This window comes from Podarcis gaigeae (genome assembly GCF_964106915.1).
Source record: "Podarcis gaigeae genome assembly, chromosome: 4".
Classification (NCBI taxonomy): Eukaryota; Metazoa; Chordata; class Lepidosauria; order Squamata; family Lacertidae; genus Podarcis; species Podarcis gaigeae.
This window is the reverse complement of record NC_139677.1, coordinates 62,458,645-62,471,860: the sequence shown is the minus strand read 5'-3', so window position 1 is coordinate 62,471,860 and position 13,216 is coordinate 62,458,645. Positions and strand designations below refer to the sequence as shown.

The 13,216-nt window shown below is 38.1% G+C and overlaps 1 protein-coding gene and 1 long non-coding RNA gene across 6 annotated transcripts in view; one reads left to right on the top strand and one right to left on the bottom strand.

The window, feature by feature from the left end:
• LOC310843876 overlaps nt 1–13,216 on the bottom strand; it is a 149,898-nt gene that overhangs the window by 60,807 nt on the left and 75,875 nt on the right. The window lies entirely within an intron of this gene.
• ROBO1 (roundabout guidance receptor 1) overlaps nt 1–13,216 on the top strand; it is a 591,421-nt gene that overhangs the window by 538,263 nt on the left and 39,942 nt on the right. For 2 of the 4 annotated variants that reach the window (XM_083735867.1, XM_083735869.1), the window contains 4 exons: nt 558–729; nt 3,452–3,649; nt 8,872–8,898; nt 11,456–11,498. In XM_083735867.1, coding sequence (XP_083591993.1) covers nt 558–729; nt 3,452–3,649; nt 8,872–8,898; nt 11,456–11,498 — 440 coding nt within the window. The remainder of the gene's footprint in view (nt 1–557; nt 730–3,451; nt 3,650–8,871; nt 8,899–11,455; nt 11,499–13,216) is intronic. The other 2 variants (XM_083735868.1, XM_083735870.1) reach the window with 1 other exon arrangement.

The following is a 13,216-nucleotide window of genomic DNA, read 5'->3' as shown; positions in this document are numbered from 1 at the left end:
TCCTCCAACAACAATATAGTTATCATGTCTAAGAGCCTGTGGAAACATTACCCTCCATGAATTTGTCTAATCCTTGAAGGGTGTGAGTTTAAGGAAATAAATTAATATGGTATATCCTTATAAAGAATGTTGTTCATTACAGTTTGAGTCTGTTTAGAGAGTTAAAGATGAAACTGTATTCTCTGCATACTAGGCAAGGAGTAGAATAACAGTTTACTAATGCAATGGACCTTGGGGGAAGCCATGTATTATTTCCCACAGTTGCAGACTATTGAATTTTGCTGCATTAATACTTACCATATGGACAGTTTTAAAATTTCAAAAATAGAACAAAAAGTGTTGTATATTATCAGGTAACCTTATTCAGATAGTTATTCAGATGGCTTGTTTTTAATAGTGTTTATATCAGTTTATTAACAGCTTTTACAACAGAGCTATTAACTTAGCTAAATGCAGCTTGCTATGTAAATCAGTAAATGCCATATGGCACATTTTATATCATTATTTATTTATTTCAAAGCCTATGTGCACATGAGAGTTGCTTTTTTTCTTTGCAGGTCTGGTGCCTTGGCAATGAAAGTCGATACCACATAAATAAGACAGTGGATGGTTCCACATTTTCTGTAGTAATCCCATCTTTAGTGCCTGGTATTCGATACAGTGTGGAAGTGGCAGCAAGTACTGGAGCTGGAGCTGGAGTAAAAAGCGAGCCACAATTTATTCAGTTAGGTAAGTGATTTGTAATAACTTCCTGCTTTGTTTTACATTCAGTGTTTGATGCGGGGCAGGGGAAATCCAGATGTTCTGCATTGTTTTAATCAGATGAGGAAAGAAACACTGAGTGACTTGAATTTGCTTCTGCCAATAAAACTCTTTTCATTTTGGAAGAGTTGCAGAAACTCTTCTTCCCATCTCAGCCCATTATTAGGCCAAATTTAAAGGCTACTTATAACCTTTAAAGCTCTGAATGGCTTGGGACCAGGCTAGCTTCTCCCATTTGTATCTAACTGAACCTTAAGATCCTGTTCATAGGCCCTGCTTTGTGTAAAACCATGAAGAATGAAGTGAGGCAATTAACCACCAGGGAAGAGGGCCTTTTCAGCAATGGCTTCAGTAGTGGAATGATCACTCCAATGAGGCTTGCTATGCACTATTTTTATGATCTTTTCAGGGCACTAGAAAACCCTTTTTTAAACACCCAAGCCTTTTAAGCCTATTTGTCTAGGCTTTTGTTTTTTATATCTACTTTCAATTTTGAGGATGAGACAAGTCCTGTTTTGTTGCTTTGATGTTGTATCTTCATATTTAATGGTTTTGCTATTCGTTTTCCATTTGTTTGTTTGTTTTACTCATTTATTGTAAGTCACCCATAGAAATTGGTGTTACGGGGGAAACAGCCTGATAGAAGGGTAACAACTTCCCCACTTCAGCACAAGTAAAAAAGCTATTAGAAGGCTGATCACACAATTCCCAGTGTCTTGTTTAATTCAATTCAGATTGTCAGGGACTTTCTCCCTCTGGAGAGGCATGAGACCTATTAAAATTGAGGCAGAGTTGTGTTCCAGACAGTTCTGGGGTCTCTTCTGGCTGACGCATCTGGTGATGCTTGAAACCCTGACTGATCTGTGGCGCACAAGTGCTCACTTCCAGTTTGTTGAGCCCAGGTCTATTGCGGAGCTGAAAGCAATGAAGCAGGTTAGAAGATGGCTGGAACACAAGTGGAAGAAGATTCCAGATTAACACAATGGGACACAAGTGTGTGCTCATTGTTGAGTCTTTGCTGTGGTGGTGAAGGCATTGAAAAAGACTTATCTTTCCGTCTCTATTTATAGAGTAGTACATACCCTTTCACTTAAAAAATACACAACTTGCTTGTAAATTGTTTGGTGACTTTTCTTAATGGGAAGTGATATAAATTTAATAAACCTAACCTAAACCTCACTTAAAATCATCTTCAGGTGGGCTGCTGCTATTTGTTAAAAAAAATGTAAGCACCCACCCACCCCCCAAAACCCACAAAAACAATTTTGTTTGGCACTTATATTTCAAATGACACACAGTTGCTTTTTAAAAACCTGGAAGAACTGCTCCAAGTGACTTCAGTATTGTCACAAACACCAACCTATGCATACTGCGAAAATTGCCTTTTAGCAGCAAACTGGAAGGATTGGTTTCCCCTGAGGCTAATCTTGGGGAGGCGATTGTGCTTCTGCCAAAAATCATGTGAGTACCCTTCCGTAGCTGGGTCATCACTAAATTATGTACATTTGGGTGCACCTATAGAGAATAGTAGATGATGCATTAAATAACTGATTGCCAATTGATTTCCTGTGGCTCTTTCAGTTTTGTGCACCAGACAGGTCTTGAGGCACCTCATTTTGCCAATAAATTAATGTTTCTCATAAACATATTAACCTGTGTGAATACACATCATGCATTTATGAGAAGCTTCACTCAAATAATTATAAATGTTAAGTGTATTATTCATGCCTTAGACATCCCAAGAGAATGAATACAAGCAACTCTCCTTGAACTTTTATTGCTCTAACAGCTCCCATTATGAGGTGTGATTTGTGAACTAATTAGCATGCCTTTCATGATGATCTGCTAATAACTCCAAGTATCTGTACTCCCTGATGTTCTTTTGTGCTTAAAGTCACAACCCCTGCACTGGACTGACTGTACAGAGACCCACTGGTGATGTTGCAGGGGGCTTTTTTGCCCCTTGTTCCCTGGGTGACTGTTAGAGTTCAATTGTGATCTTTTATACAGTTTCCACATTAAGTTATTGTGAACATAACAAATGTTGAATACTCTATATTGATTGTGTTACAGTCCTGAAAAAATTCCAAGCAGAGGTATTCCAAGCACATTTACAGAGAGTATATATCTGTTTTTGGCTTGGGTATGTTGCATACATGTGTATTTGTATAGCTGTTATCCTACAATGAGCAAGCTAAAGATTGTCGGTGGGTTTTTAATGTTGTACACTTTATAATTCAGAAGTGTTGTTCTGAGACCTCCGGGTATAGGGCGGTATATAAATTCAATGAATAAAATAGTAAGTGCTCTCCCCACCAAGAGTTGGATTCTGAGATATAGTTGCTAAACTGAACATAAAAACCCTGAGATACAGGAAGATTGCATACATATCAGGTTCTTCATAAGGTTCAGTGAATATCTATTTGCTGAAGATTATAAATTGTGGAATATTCAATGTACTATGAAGTTTATGTGTCAAGCCAAACAGGCATGGCTTTTTTATTAGTGTGTCCACAGGGAACTATGCACACTCCCAGAAATGAATCCTGGAGAACCAATTGAATACATGGCAGAATTACTTTCTAGACTTCATCTGACGGGGGAAAAGCTCAAACATCATGTAGCGTTCAAATCCTATGACATCAGTGCCGCATATCTGTACTTTCAACTTTTGGGTATGTTTCTTCAGATTCTCATGGAAACCCTGTGTCACCAGAAGACCAAGTCAGTTTAGCCCAACAGATTTCTGATGTTGTAAAACAGCCAGCATTCATTGCTGGAATTGGTGCTGCCTGTTGGATTATCCTTATGGTTTTCAGCATTTGGTTATACCGTCATCGAAAGAAGCGCAATGGACTCGCTAGTACTTATGCTGGTATCAGAAAAGGTATTTTTTGTACCCTTTTATAATCTGAAGTATTTGTTATTTAATTGAATTTATAACGTGATAGCAAGCATTGGCCTTACTCAGAAGAGACCCATATCTTTCATTGGGTCTATTTTGAGTATGATTTAGTTGGATATCACACATATTCTCTGTCAGACACAGACTGGTTAACAATAAATGAAAAACCAAATTAATAACTATCCTGTGAGATTTAATACAGCTTTTAAAACTTTACATTTTTAAAACTTCTTGAAAAATGCTTTCATGTATTAGGTGGTTGTAGGATTTTTATTACTACATAAAAGTTATGAAGAATGTACCCTGCCTATCCTAATTTCAGCACACAATGTAATTTATAGAAGGTTCTTTTAGATAATTGGACAGGCTGTGATGGCATGGATGAGAGAAGACATCTTATAGGTATCTTTAAATCTAGAGTTAATAAATGTATAGGTCAATCTTTATAGCAACTTTATTTCTGCCTGTAAGGCAGTGCGGATCACCTCACGCATTTCAAAAGATGCTTCTGTTTTAGCTGAAGCTTTTAGAAATCATCAAGTGCTGCATGTTGAAGATATTATTGGCCTCAACATTGTGAAGCAGAAATGACAGTTAAAATTGATGAATTAGGTCAGAGTCTTCTCACTGAATGGAAGTCCTCAAAATATTCCTGGGTGCCACTGCTATGTGAAGAGTCAGATGATGCAATGTACTTAGTTTTCCAAACCTCACTGGATGGTTAAAACCAGGCAAGCTTGGATTCTGTTAATGACAGGTGCACTCATTTGTTAAGAATATGGAATCTACCAGCATTACTTGTGTTGTATTAATTTGGTATCTAGAAGTTTGTGCAAAACCAGTCCTCAGCCCAGGGCCACACAGGGCCAACAATATTATCTCTGAGAAGTAATGAAACGGGTGCATTTACCTTAATGATGAGATGGATTTCCATGTGTTGGTACCATAGCTAATGGTGAAAACCAGATCAGCAAGAGCCTATACTTCAGGTCTCTAACCTAGCACCTGTAGGTGGACACCTTGTGTGCCTGTCAGAGTCTTCTCTGTCACCAACAAGAGGACCTGAACCCACTGAAACAAAAATTGGAAGACTGGACAAGGTTTTATTGTTCTTGTTCTCAGAGCAGTTCCTCTTCAGTCACTCTACAATGTTTAGTTCCTCTGCACAATTTCTCTTCTCAACCCTATCTGAAGAAGAGGAGGCAGTAAGCTACAGAAAATGGGCTTGCTAGAGACAGAAAAATAGGAGATGGATGAAAGTACAGGTGGAGAAAAGCATCAAAGAAGCCAGTGTGGTGTAGTGGTTAAGAGCGGTAGTCTCCTAATCTGGGGAACCAGGTTTGCGTCTCCGCTCCTCCACATGCAGCTGCTGGGTGACCTTGGGCTAGTCACACTTCTCTGAAGTCTCTCAGCCCCACTCACCTCACAGAGTGTTTGTTGTGGGGGAGGAAGGGAAAGGAGAATGTTAGCCGCTTTGAGACTCCTTAAAGGGAGTGAAAGGCGGGATATCAAATCCAAACTCCTCCTCCTCCTCCTCCTCCTCCTCTTCTTCTTCTTCTTCTTCTTCTGTGCCACCATGATACAAAAATATGTATCCAATATGTATCATGATTTTTACAAGGGATGCATCCCAGCCATCATCAATGGATTGCACTGTAAAAACCACCTATATAGCACATGCCAGAGATACTATGGCATATGGATTCACTCCACAGATCCATGTTTTGTGACAAGTGCTGCTTCTGCGATTTGGAAACAGATGCAATTTGACGGTGGCTTGGGGGAAATCCTGTCTAAAGATCATGCAAACACAAGAGGAACCATTTTAAAATCTTATTTCTCCACTATTCCCTTTTTCATGCCCCACAGCAGCCATTTTGTGACTGGTACGCACAACCTTTTTTCAGAGTGCTACACGTGCCCAAAGAGCCCAAAATGTTGACAACCCCTGGACTAGAGGTGCAGTCGCAACCAAGGATGCCTGAAGATGCAATGTGACCACTTTGTTAAACAGAGATAGGCAGTAATTACTGGGGGTTTTTTCATGTAGTTTGGTTTTTAGAGGTGAGGTCAATCAGCCACAGATCAAAGCTGTTTAACACCTTGCCTTTTTGAATACTTAATATCCTCATCCACCAAATGATCCAGATCCTTCTTATTAATGTTTAACAGGTTTTATTCGCACTGTCTGGTTGGTAGCCACTGGACACAACAAAGTAATGGCCTTGTTCAGTGTGCTTACGGTCTACAGATCTTTCAGTAGTCAAAGTTCTGAACATGGTCATTAAATGAAGGTAACATTTTTAAACAACTATAGCAAAAGTAGTGTGAGTTTGAACACTTAAGAAACTCAGTGTCTCTTAGCACACAGAGTCTTGAAAACAGGAAGAGCCAAAGCAAAATAGAAGTAACAACTAGTGGCATCATTGTGGTCCAATAAATAACACATGCAGACAAAATGAAGCTGGGACTGAAATTAACTTGTGTCTGTTAATACACCTCTGGGAAAGTTAAGTGAAAGCCTTTGTGCTGCTTTAACCAGTTTTCTTTTAGCTTTACTAATTGCATGGTGCCATGCCATCTCTTATAAACATTTCTAATAGACTAATACTGTTGAATATAAAAGAAGCTAAATCCACAGCATGGAATGTTAAAAAATCTGATATTTTGTTGTTTTATGCTGTTTTCAGTCTTGTGTGTCTTACAAATGTCTGTAATGACTCCGCAATTTTTTATTAACTTTCAGAATGAATTCATTAGTAAAGGTTCACCAAAACAAGGTTATTAAACACACTTGAAGGGAAACATCATCTTCAAGGAAATGTAAATCATTTAAAAATAATAATCTGTCAATATACAGAGCATGAAGTCAGACATGTCACCATAAAAGCTGAGGATCAGTGAACTTCATTAATTCATTTCCCCCCTTTTTGAGCATCTAACTTGAGGCTTTGACAACTGTTAAAATATTTCTGTATTCACACATACATACATATTGCATTAGCGCCAGTGGGCACAATAAGCATTTTTATCAACTAAGGTTTGATAATTAAGTTTTTGTGTGAGATATGAAGATTTCACTTAGATTGACTTTTGTTTATTTTCTTACAGAACAAAATTATATTGAGTATTTAGTTCACAGAAAAATAATGACAAGAACCTTTCATCTTTTTCTATTTCTTTGTTGTTGCAAATTGATGTAGAGCTGATGTAGTCATTCACAAGCAACGCTGTTTTAAAATGCACTACTTTGTGTGTTTGGTGGAAATCCTTATTACTGTGGCTCTGTATTTCCTTTCTTAATGATACTAAATTCCATTGACTATCTGAAAAGAACCAGCAGAAAGAGATCACAATAGGATCCCTGTGATAAAAATAGCACTGCTGCAAATGAAGGCCAGTGCTTAAATTGTTTGGATTTTTCTTTCCTTTTTTCTCCAGCACAATATTCCTAGAAATAAAGTGACCTGATAAGAACAGCGACACATATGCAGCGTGTTCTAAATTAGGCTTTTCTATGTCCTTAAAGACTTAAGGACCCTAGATCCTAATATAAAAAAACCAGATCTATAGGAAGAAAAAAAGGGGAGAAAAAGGCTGTTGATGTGTCTATATCTCAGCCATTCCATCATCCCTTTGTGGTCTGCCTGCTAACCTAAATTTCAAGGCCAAAACACATTTAGAAACGATTGTGAAGCTTTTCTTGCATTTCATTGTTTTGCTCAGAATTAAGGAGCATTTCATGGCTTCCTTCTTCCCATTAGCAGTACAGAAAATATATTCTATTGTTCAAAGAAGAGAGAAGTGTGTGCTGGGGGGGGAGGGGGGACTGAGTAGATGTTGCACTGGAGGTCTGCTGTTTGATTAGAGGCCTTATTGATTAAATTAAGATCTATAGGTGCTGTGAAAATGAAGGTTTTTCCCTTGTGAGAATTATTATATTCTGAAACTTTTTATTTAAACTCATAGGCTCGTGAGTCAGGAAAGATTACTACAGCAGGTAATCTACAGGGCAGATTAACATTATTAGGTTAAAATAACAAAAGCATCTCAAAAACTGAAGAATAAAAAAATCCTAGTTATTGTGTGTTCTATATTCATTACAGTTAGTTTTTTTAAAAGGCTGTGATATTGAGCAGCTGTTACAATAAAGCACAACACACTTTTAAGGTGCAAGTAATGGAAAATTAGCACATTTTCATAATACTTTGTTACTCCTAGAAATAGCTTACTCTTTGCTTAAATGCTTAAGTGTCCTTATTGATCCACTTTATCAAGCATTTGCATGATGCAGTGAATATAAGAGTCTAGCAATATCTTGATGATACTGGGGAACTGGGGAAAAGTAACCATTACTCTTCTATATATATATATATATATATGCAGGTTTTGGTGTCCTCGGGTGTCTTCCCGTGTTAAAGTTGGGGTGTCTAGGCGACGTTTCGACGAGGTCTCACTCGTCATCTTCAGGCTGGTGCTTTCGGCTTCTTGTTACTGGAACAGAGCGGGATCTCAATGTTTGAGTTCCTATAAATACTGTAGAGGGGGTGTGGTGTCTAGCCTCCAATGTTCTGGGCAGAGAGGAAGTTCCCAGCCTGGGAACTTCCTCTCTGCCCAGAACATTGGAGGCTAGACACCACACCCCCTCTACAGTATTTATAGGAACTCAAACATTGAGATCCCGCTCTGTTCCAGTAACAAGAAGCCGAAAGCACCAGCCTGAAGATGACGAGTGAGACCTCGTCGAAACGTCGCCTAGACACCCCAACTTTAACACGGGAAGACACCCGAGGACACCAAAACCTGCATTCCTGTACCCGTGAAAATCTACGAAAGCAAATATATATATATATATATATATATATATATATATATATATATATATATATATGATTAAATAGTGTAGGGTTTTTGTTTGTACATGGATTTGCAGCAAAACATAAAGCACTAAAAAGGTCATTTAGAGGCTAAACCACACTCTATTTCCCTCAAGAGCACACTATACTAGAATGTTATTCTTCTTCTGTGGAGACAAGTCACCTTTTTAAATAACAAATTTTGTTTTATTCACATATTGGTATCTCTTGGACATATTTACTCTTACTTTTATGTTCTGTTCTTGCCCTGATTTATACTAATGTTGTGTGGTCTCTTTTTCTTTCTTCAGCTTAATAACCAGTTTTTATTGTGTTTTGATTTTTCAGTCCCGTCTTTTACCTTCACACCAACAGGTATATATTTGCACTTTTCCCTTGTCTGATTAGCATGTGCCTGTGTGATACTGTGTCACTGTCTCTTTTTCTTCTTCCCTCATATAACCAGCCACAATACTACACAGCGAGTAGTATGAGTAGTATTCGTTACGTATCCTTATTGTTAGTATAATTTTACCAATTTGGCAGATCTCGCACTGCTGTCCAAAGTTTGAGTTTTATATCCTTTGGAAGACTACATGAGATCCTATCATCTTCTATGCTAATGTATAGCATGGTTGGGTGGTTTTTGCTTTTTTGCTTTTGCTAATTTTGTATATTGTATAGTTGTTTGTAATGTTCTGCTCTACCAAGATGGGCCGTAGCTGCACAAAGGACTCTGCATAAAAGCAAGCAGCGTTCCCTTCCAATGATTCTTAATGGAACATTACTTAACACTTAAATAGAAACACATACAAAGGATTTCATTTTTATAAATTGGGAGATGTCTATATGTGTTGTATCCAACTGTAAGTAAGACTTCCATCTTGCTCAGCTGAGGGTAAGACTCTCGTCATCAGAACAAGGAATGAAGCTATTTACAACACCCACACCCACACACCCACACACCCCTCATGTCCCCCCACTCCCAATCTGCTCTGGAGGATGCTCAAAGAGATCATTCTAGGGGATGTGAGGCAACAGAAGAAAGGGGTAAATTATTGCAAAGTATCCATTGAGCAGTACTGTTGGATACAACCCCATGACTATATCTAAAGCTTTGTTCTTAGTCTATGCTGAAACTTTTCTCTTTAGATTGGAAAGCTCTATGCTTTAGGAAATGCCATTAATAGAAGATGCCATTAACGTGAAAGCAATGTACACATGCTGTTGAGTGTAGCCTGGAATTCTGTGTGAACCTTAGCATTATAATTATAATTATACCTTATACCATACAGATATGAAAGCATGAGAATGAAATGCTTGTCAGTTACTCTTGGTTATTTAAAAGAATACCAAAAATAGACAAAGGGTTTACATTAAAGGAAGTTTTACCAGTGACACAATGACTTTCCCTCGCTCTCCTTTCTCCAGTGCCACCCCCTAATCTGTTCTATGTTCCCCACCAATCCTCCAGAGCAAATTTGGGGGGAGGACAATGAGGAGAGGAAGTCCTGCTGCATTGGTGGAACACCTTGCCTTAACAGGATAGCTTTGTTATCTAGAACCCCAATAATCAATTTTAAATATGTTAAATGTCAAACTCCCATTTAAACATTGTTCTGTTGGTACATTTCTGCCGAAGATTGTAATATTTAATATTATTAGCAAGTAAACAGGCATTCTAATGATTTATTAATTAGCATTATAATGGACGACATAGTCTGTACTAAGATTGTTTTGTGATTAATCACATTTCAATAATATTGCTGATGGAGAGAGAAAATTACTTCACATTCTCAAAAAAGAATGAATTCCTTCATGATTATAAAAATCTTTTGTAATTCTAATAAGTTGTTATTTCAACTTTTAAAATAGTTTTGGTCCTTGTTTCTCGTTCACTTTTAACATATATTAATATGAAATTTGCTTCAGCATTAGCTTAAACATTCTGATATTTTCCTCATACAGAATCCATGTTTTTAACAACTGGGCTGTACAGAGAAAATAATTTATGTACATTATTAGTGTTGCTAAGTTAATTTGCAAGCTTAAATTTAAGCATGTTTAGGCTTGGTGTCAGATTTCTCGCAGGAGCCAAGTTTTTAGAACTGTGAAGACAAAAATATTTTAATCAATACTTGGCACAATACATGATAGCTGTACAATAGACAACAGGGAAATTTGACAAGGAGGCATTTGAAATGCGGACTGTATTTAAAATTTAAAACTTTTCTGTTCCATAATTCAGAATCCAACTAGTTTAGTTCCACTGAATTTAAATGGTAGCAACCCCTCATCTTTAGCAACACTTTCAGCAAAAGGCCTATGTACCATTGGCTGCTACATTTTAATCCTGTTATTGTAATCGCTGCAAGCGGTTATCTCTGCCTTGCAGACCCCCACTTTGGAGTTCTTCTAACAAGCAGAATTTGGCTGCCTTTTAAAACACATTCCTAGTTTGGGAAATGCATAGCTATGGAATCCATCGCCACTTGCACTGAGGTTAATCTTCTTAACTCTTTGCTTAACCTGGGGGTGGTAGCTGAAGTACAGCAAGTGTATTTGGGTCTGGGCATGTTTAAAACGCATTTTCAGGCGCGAGTCTTTATGACATACTTCCCAAAATATAAATATATTTGGAAACACCTATCTGTTGTGTTTTACATACCATTTTGTAAACAACAGCACACACATCAGAAAATACTGCTTCCGAGCAATATCTATTTTATGTTTTGAAAAATAAACAACTAACACTCCAGTGGCTTTTAGGTGGCAGTATGGTTATATAGAGTTGGTGGTAGGAACTGCTTATACCGACAGTAATCTAGCCACAAGGAAATAAACACATTTCAGCATTTTTCTTTCTAGGATCCAACAGAAGCACATTCAGAGAATTAACTTAACCACTATATATTTTCCTTTTATATTTTAGTAACCTATCAAAGAGGAGGTGAAGCTGTAAGCAGTGGAGGCAGGTAAGATTGTATACAGGTTTCTTACATATAATGCAAAATGCAGACTGAACTGCAGGATATGTTGGGTAAAGCTGCATCTCTGAATGCAAACAGCAGAGGGAGCACTTTGACTTCAAACTAAAAGTCTTGCTGTATAAGGGGATGATTAAAGGGAGCTAAAGTAGCTAAATTGTGGCATTTAAGGAGATTAAACACTTAGTAATGATAGCAAAGAGAAAAACCTTAAATTGGAAACCATGCTTAAAGAAAGCTGCCTCTTAGGTGATTTTTAAAAACAGAAAACAATAACGCAATAGCGATCATTACTGGTTGGGAATTGCAAATTAAAAGTACAGATAAATCCGGGTTCTGAGAAATGAATGCAATTCCATCTTTAGACTATAGCTAAGTCTTTAGTTAATTGGTCAATCGGGAATGATTCTCTTCTCAAACAAATGTCAGTGTTTCATTAATACTGACATCACTGCAATTCTACCTGGATGGCGTTGGGTGGCAGCGAGGTCAGGTGTGTGTGTGGACACATCATCAGAGCCAGTTGCGCACTCACACAGGTGTGTCTGCATGGCCCTGACTTCATTGCCATCTTGTGCCACCTCCGTGCTGTCCAGGTAACTGCAGCGACTCCCCAACACAGCAGCTGCTTCTTAACAAGGTGCCTTTAAAACAAAGCTATACGGAGGTATACAATCGCTGTCATGTCAAATACAAGTCAGGCTATACAGATGATGGTGCAGAGCCAAAATGATGCATAGCAACTGCAGTCAAGCCACCCACAAAGAAAGAAAAGTTATGTCACACAGAATGCTAAGATTAGCAAATAGGTCAAACAGTGGCTTCTGCTTCTTTTCCAAATGAGGTTGTTTTTTTAAAAAAAGGTGTTTAGTGTATCTTGTGTGTGAACAAGGAACCAAATTATGCAGAGCTCTGAAACTGGCACCCATGGCCACTTTCTGGGCTATGGAGTACCTGTCCCTGTACTCACACTGGCCTGATTCACACATAATAACAAACCATGTTTACTTACTATATGAATGTGCCTTGGGATTATGTTCTTGCTTCCTTGTACACGCTCCCTCCATGCCATGTCTTGCAGGAAACTGGATTGTGACAAAAAATCCCCAAATATTTGGATTAATTGGGGTGGGCACGTTCCCTAACATGAGGTCTGCTGCTTTTAAAAAACATGGCTAGCTAAAATCATTTTAGGAAGGATGGATGCCTGATGCAGGGGGCGGAGTAGAAGTCTTAAATAGGTTTGTTTTTTGTTTGTTTTTTTAAAAAAGGAAGAGGTAAACACAGTAGACAGCACTTTTAAAAGGGCAAAAGGGAGTGAAATGTAAGTTTTCCCCTTCCCACAGCTGAGTTGTTTCAGCTCCCCTACCCACTTTTTAACCTCCTACATACCGGTAAGGCAAACTAGTTTTTTGCCGTAGTTTTCAGGACAAGCACAAACCATTGTATGCCTGTTCAGTAGAACACCAAATTGTGATTTCTCCACAAACTACAAAGGGCAGCTTTCACAGCATATGAAGAGAAGAGAGGAAGGAGTGAACAAGCCCTAAGTTCACTCCAGGCTTCTGCACACGTTACCAAAACATTTTGATGTTGCATCTGAATAGAGCTCTTCTGAGTTATTGCTGTTGATCCAGATGAATATGAGTTCCACCCAAGTTAAGGCAAGACAGTTAAAAAGGGAACATTCTGCACCACCTTTTAGG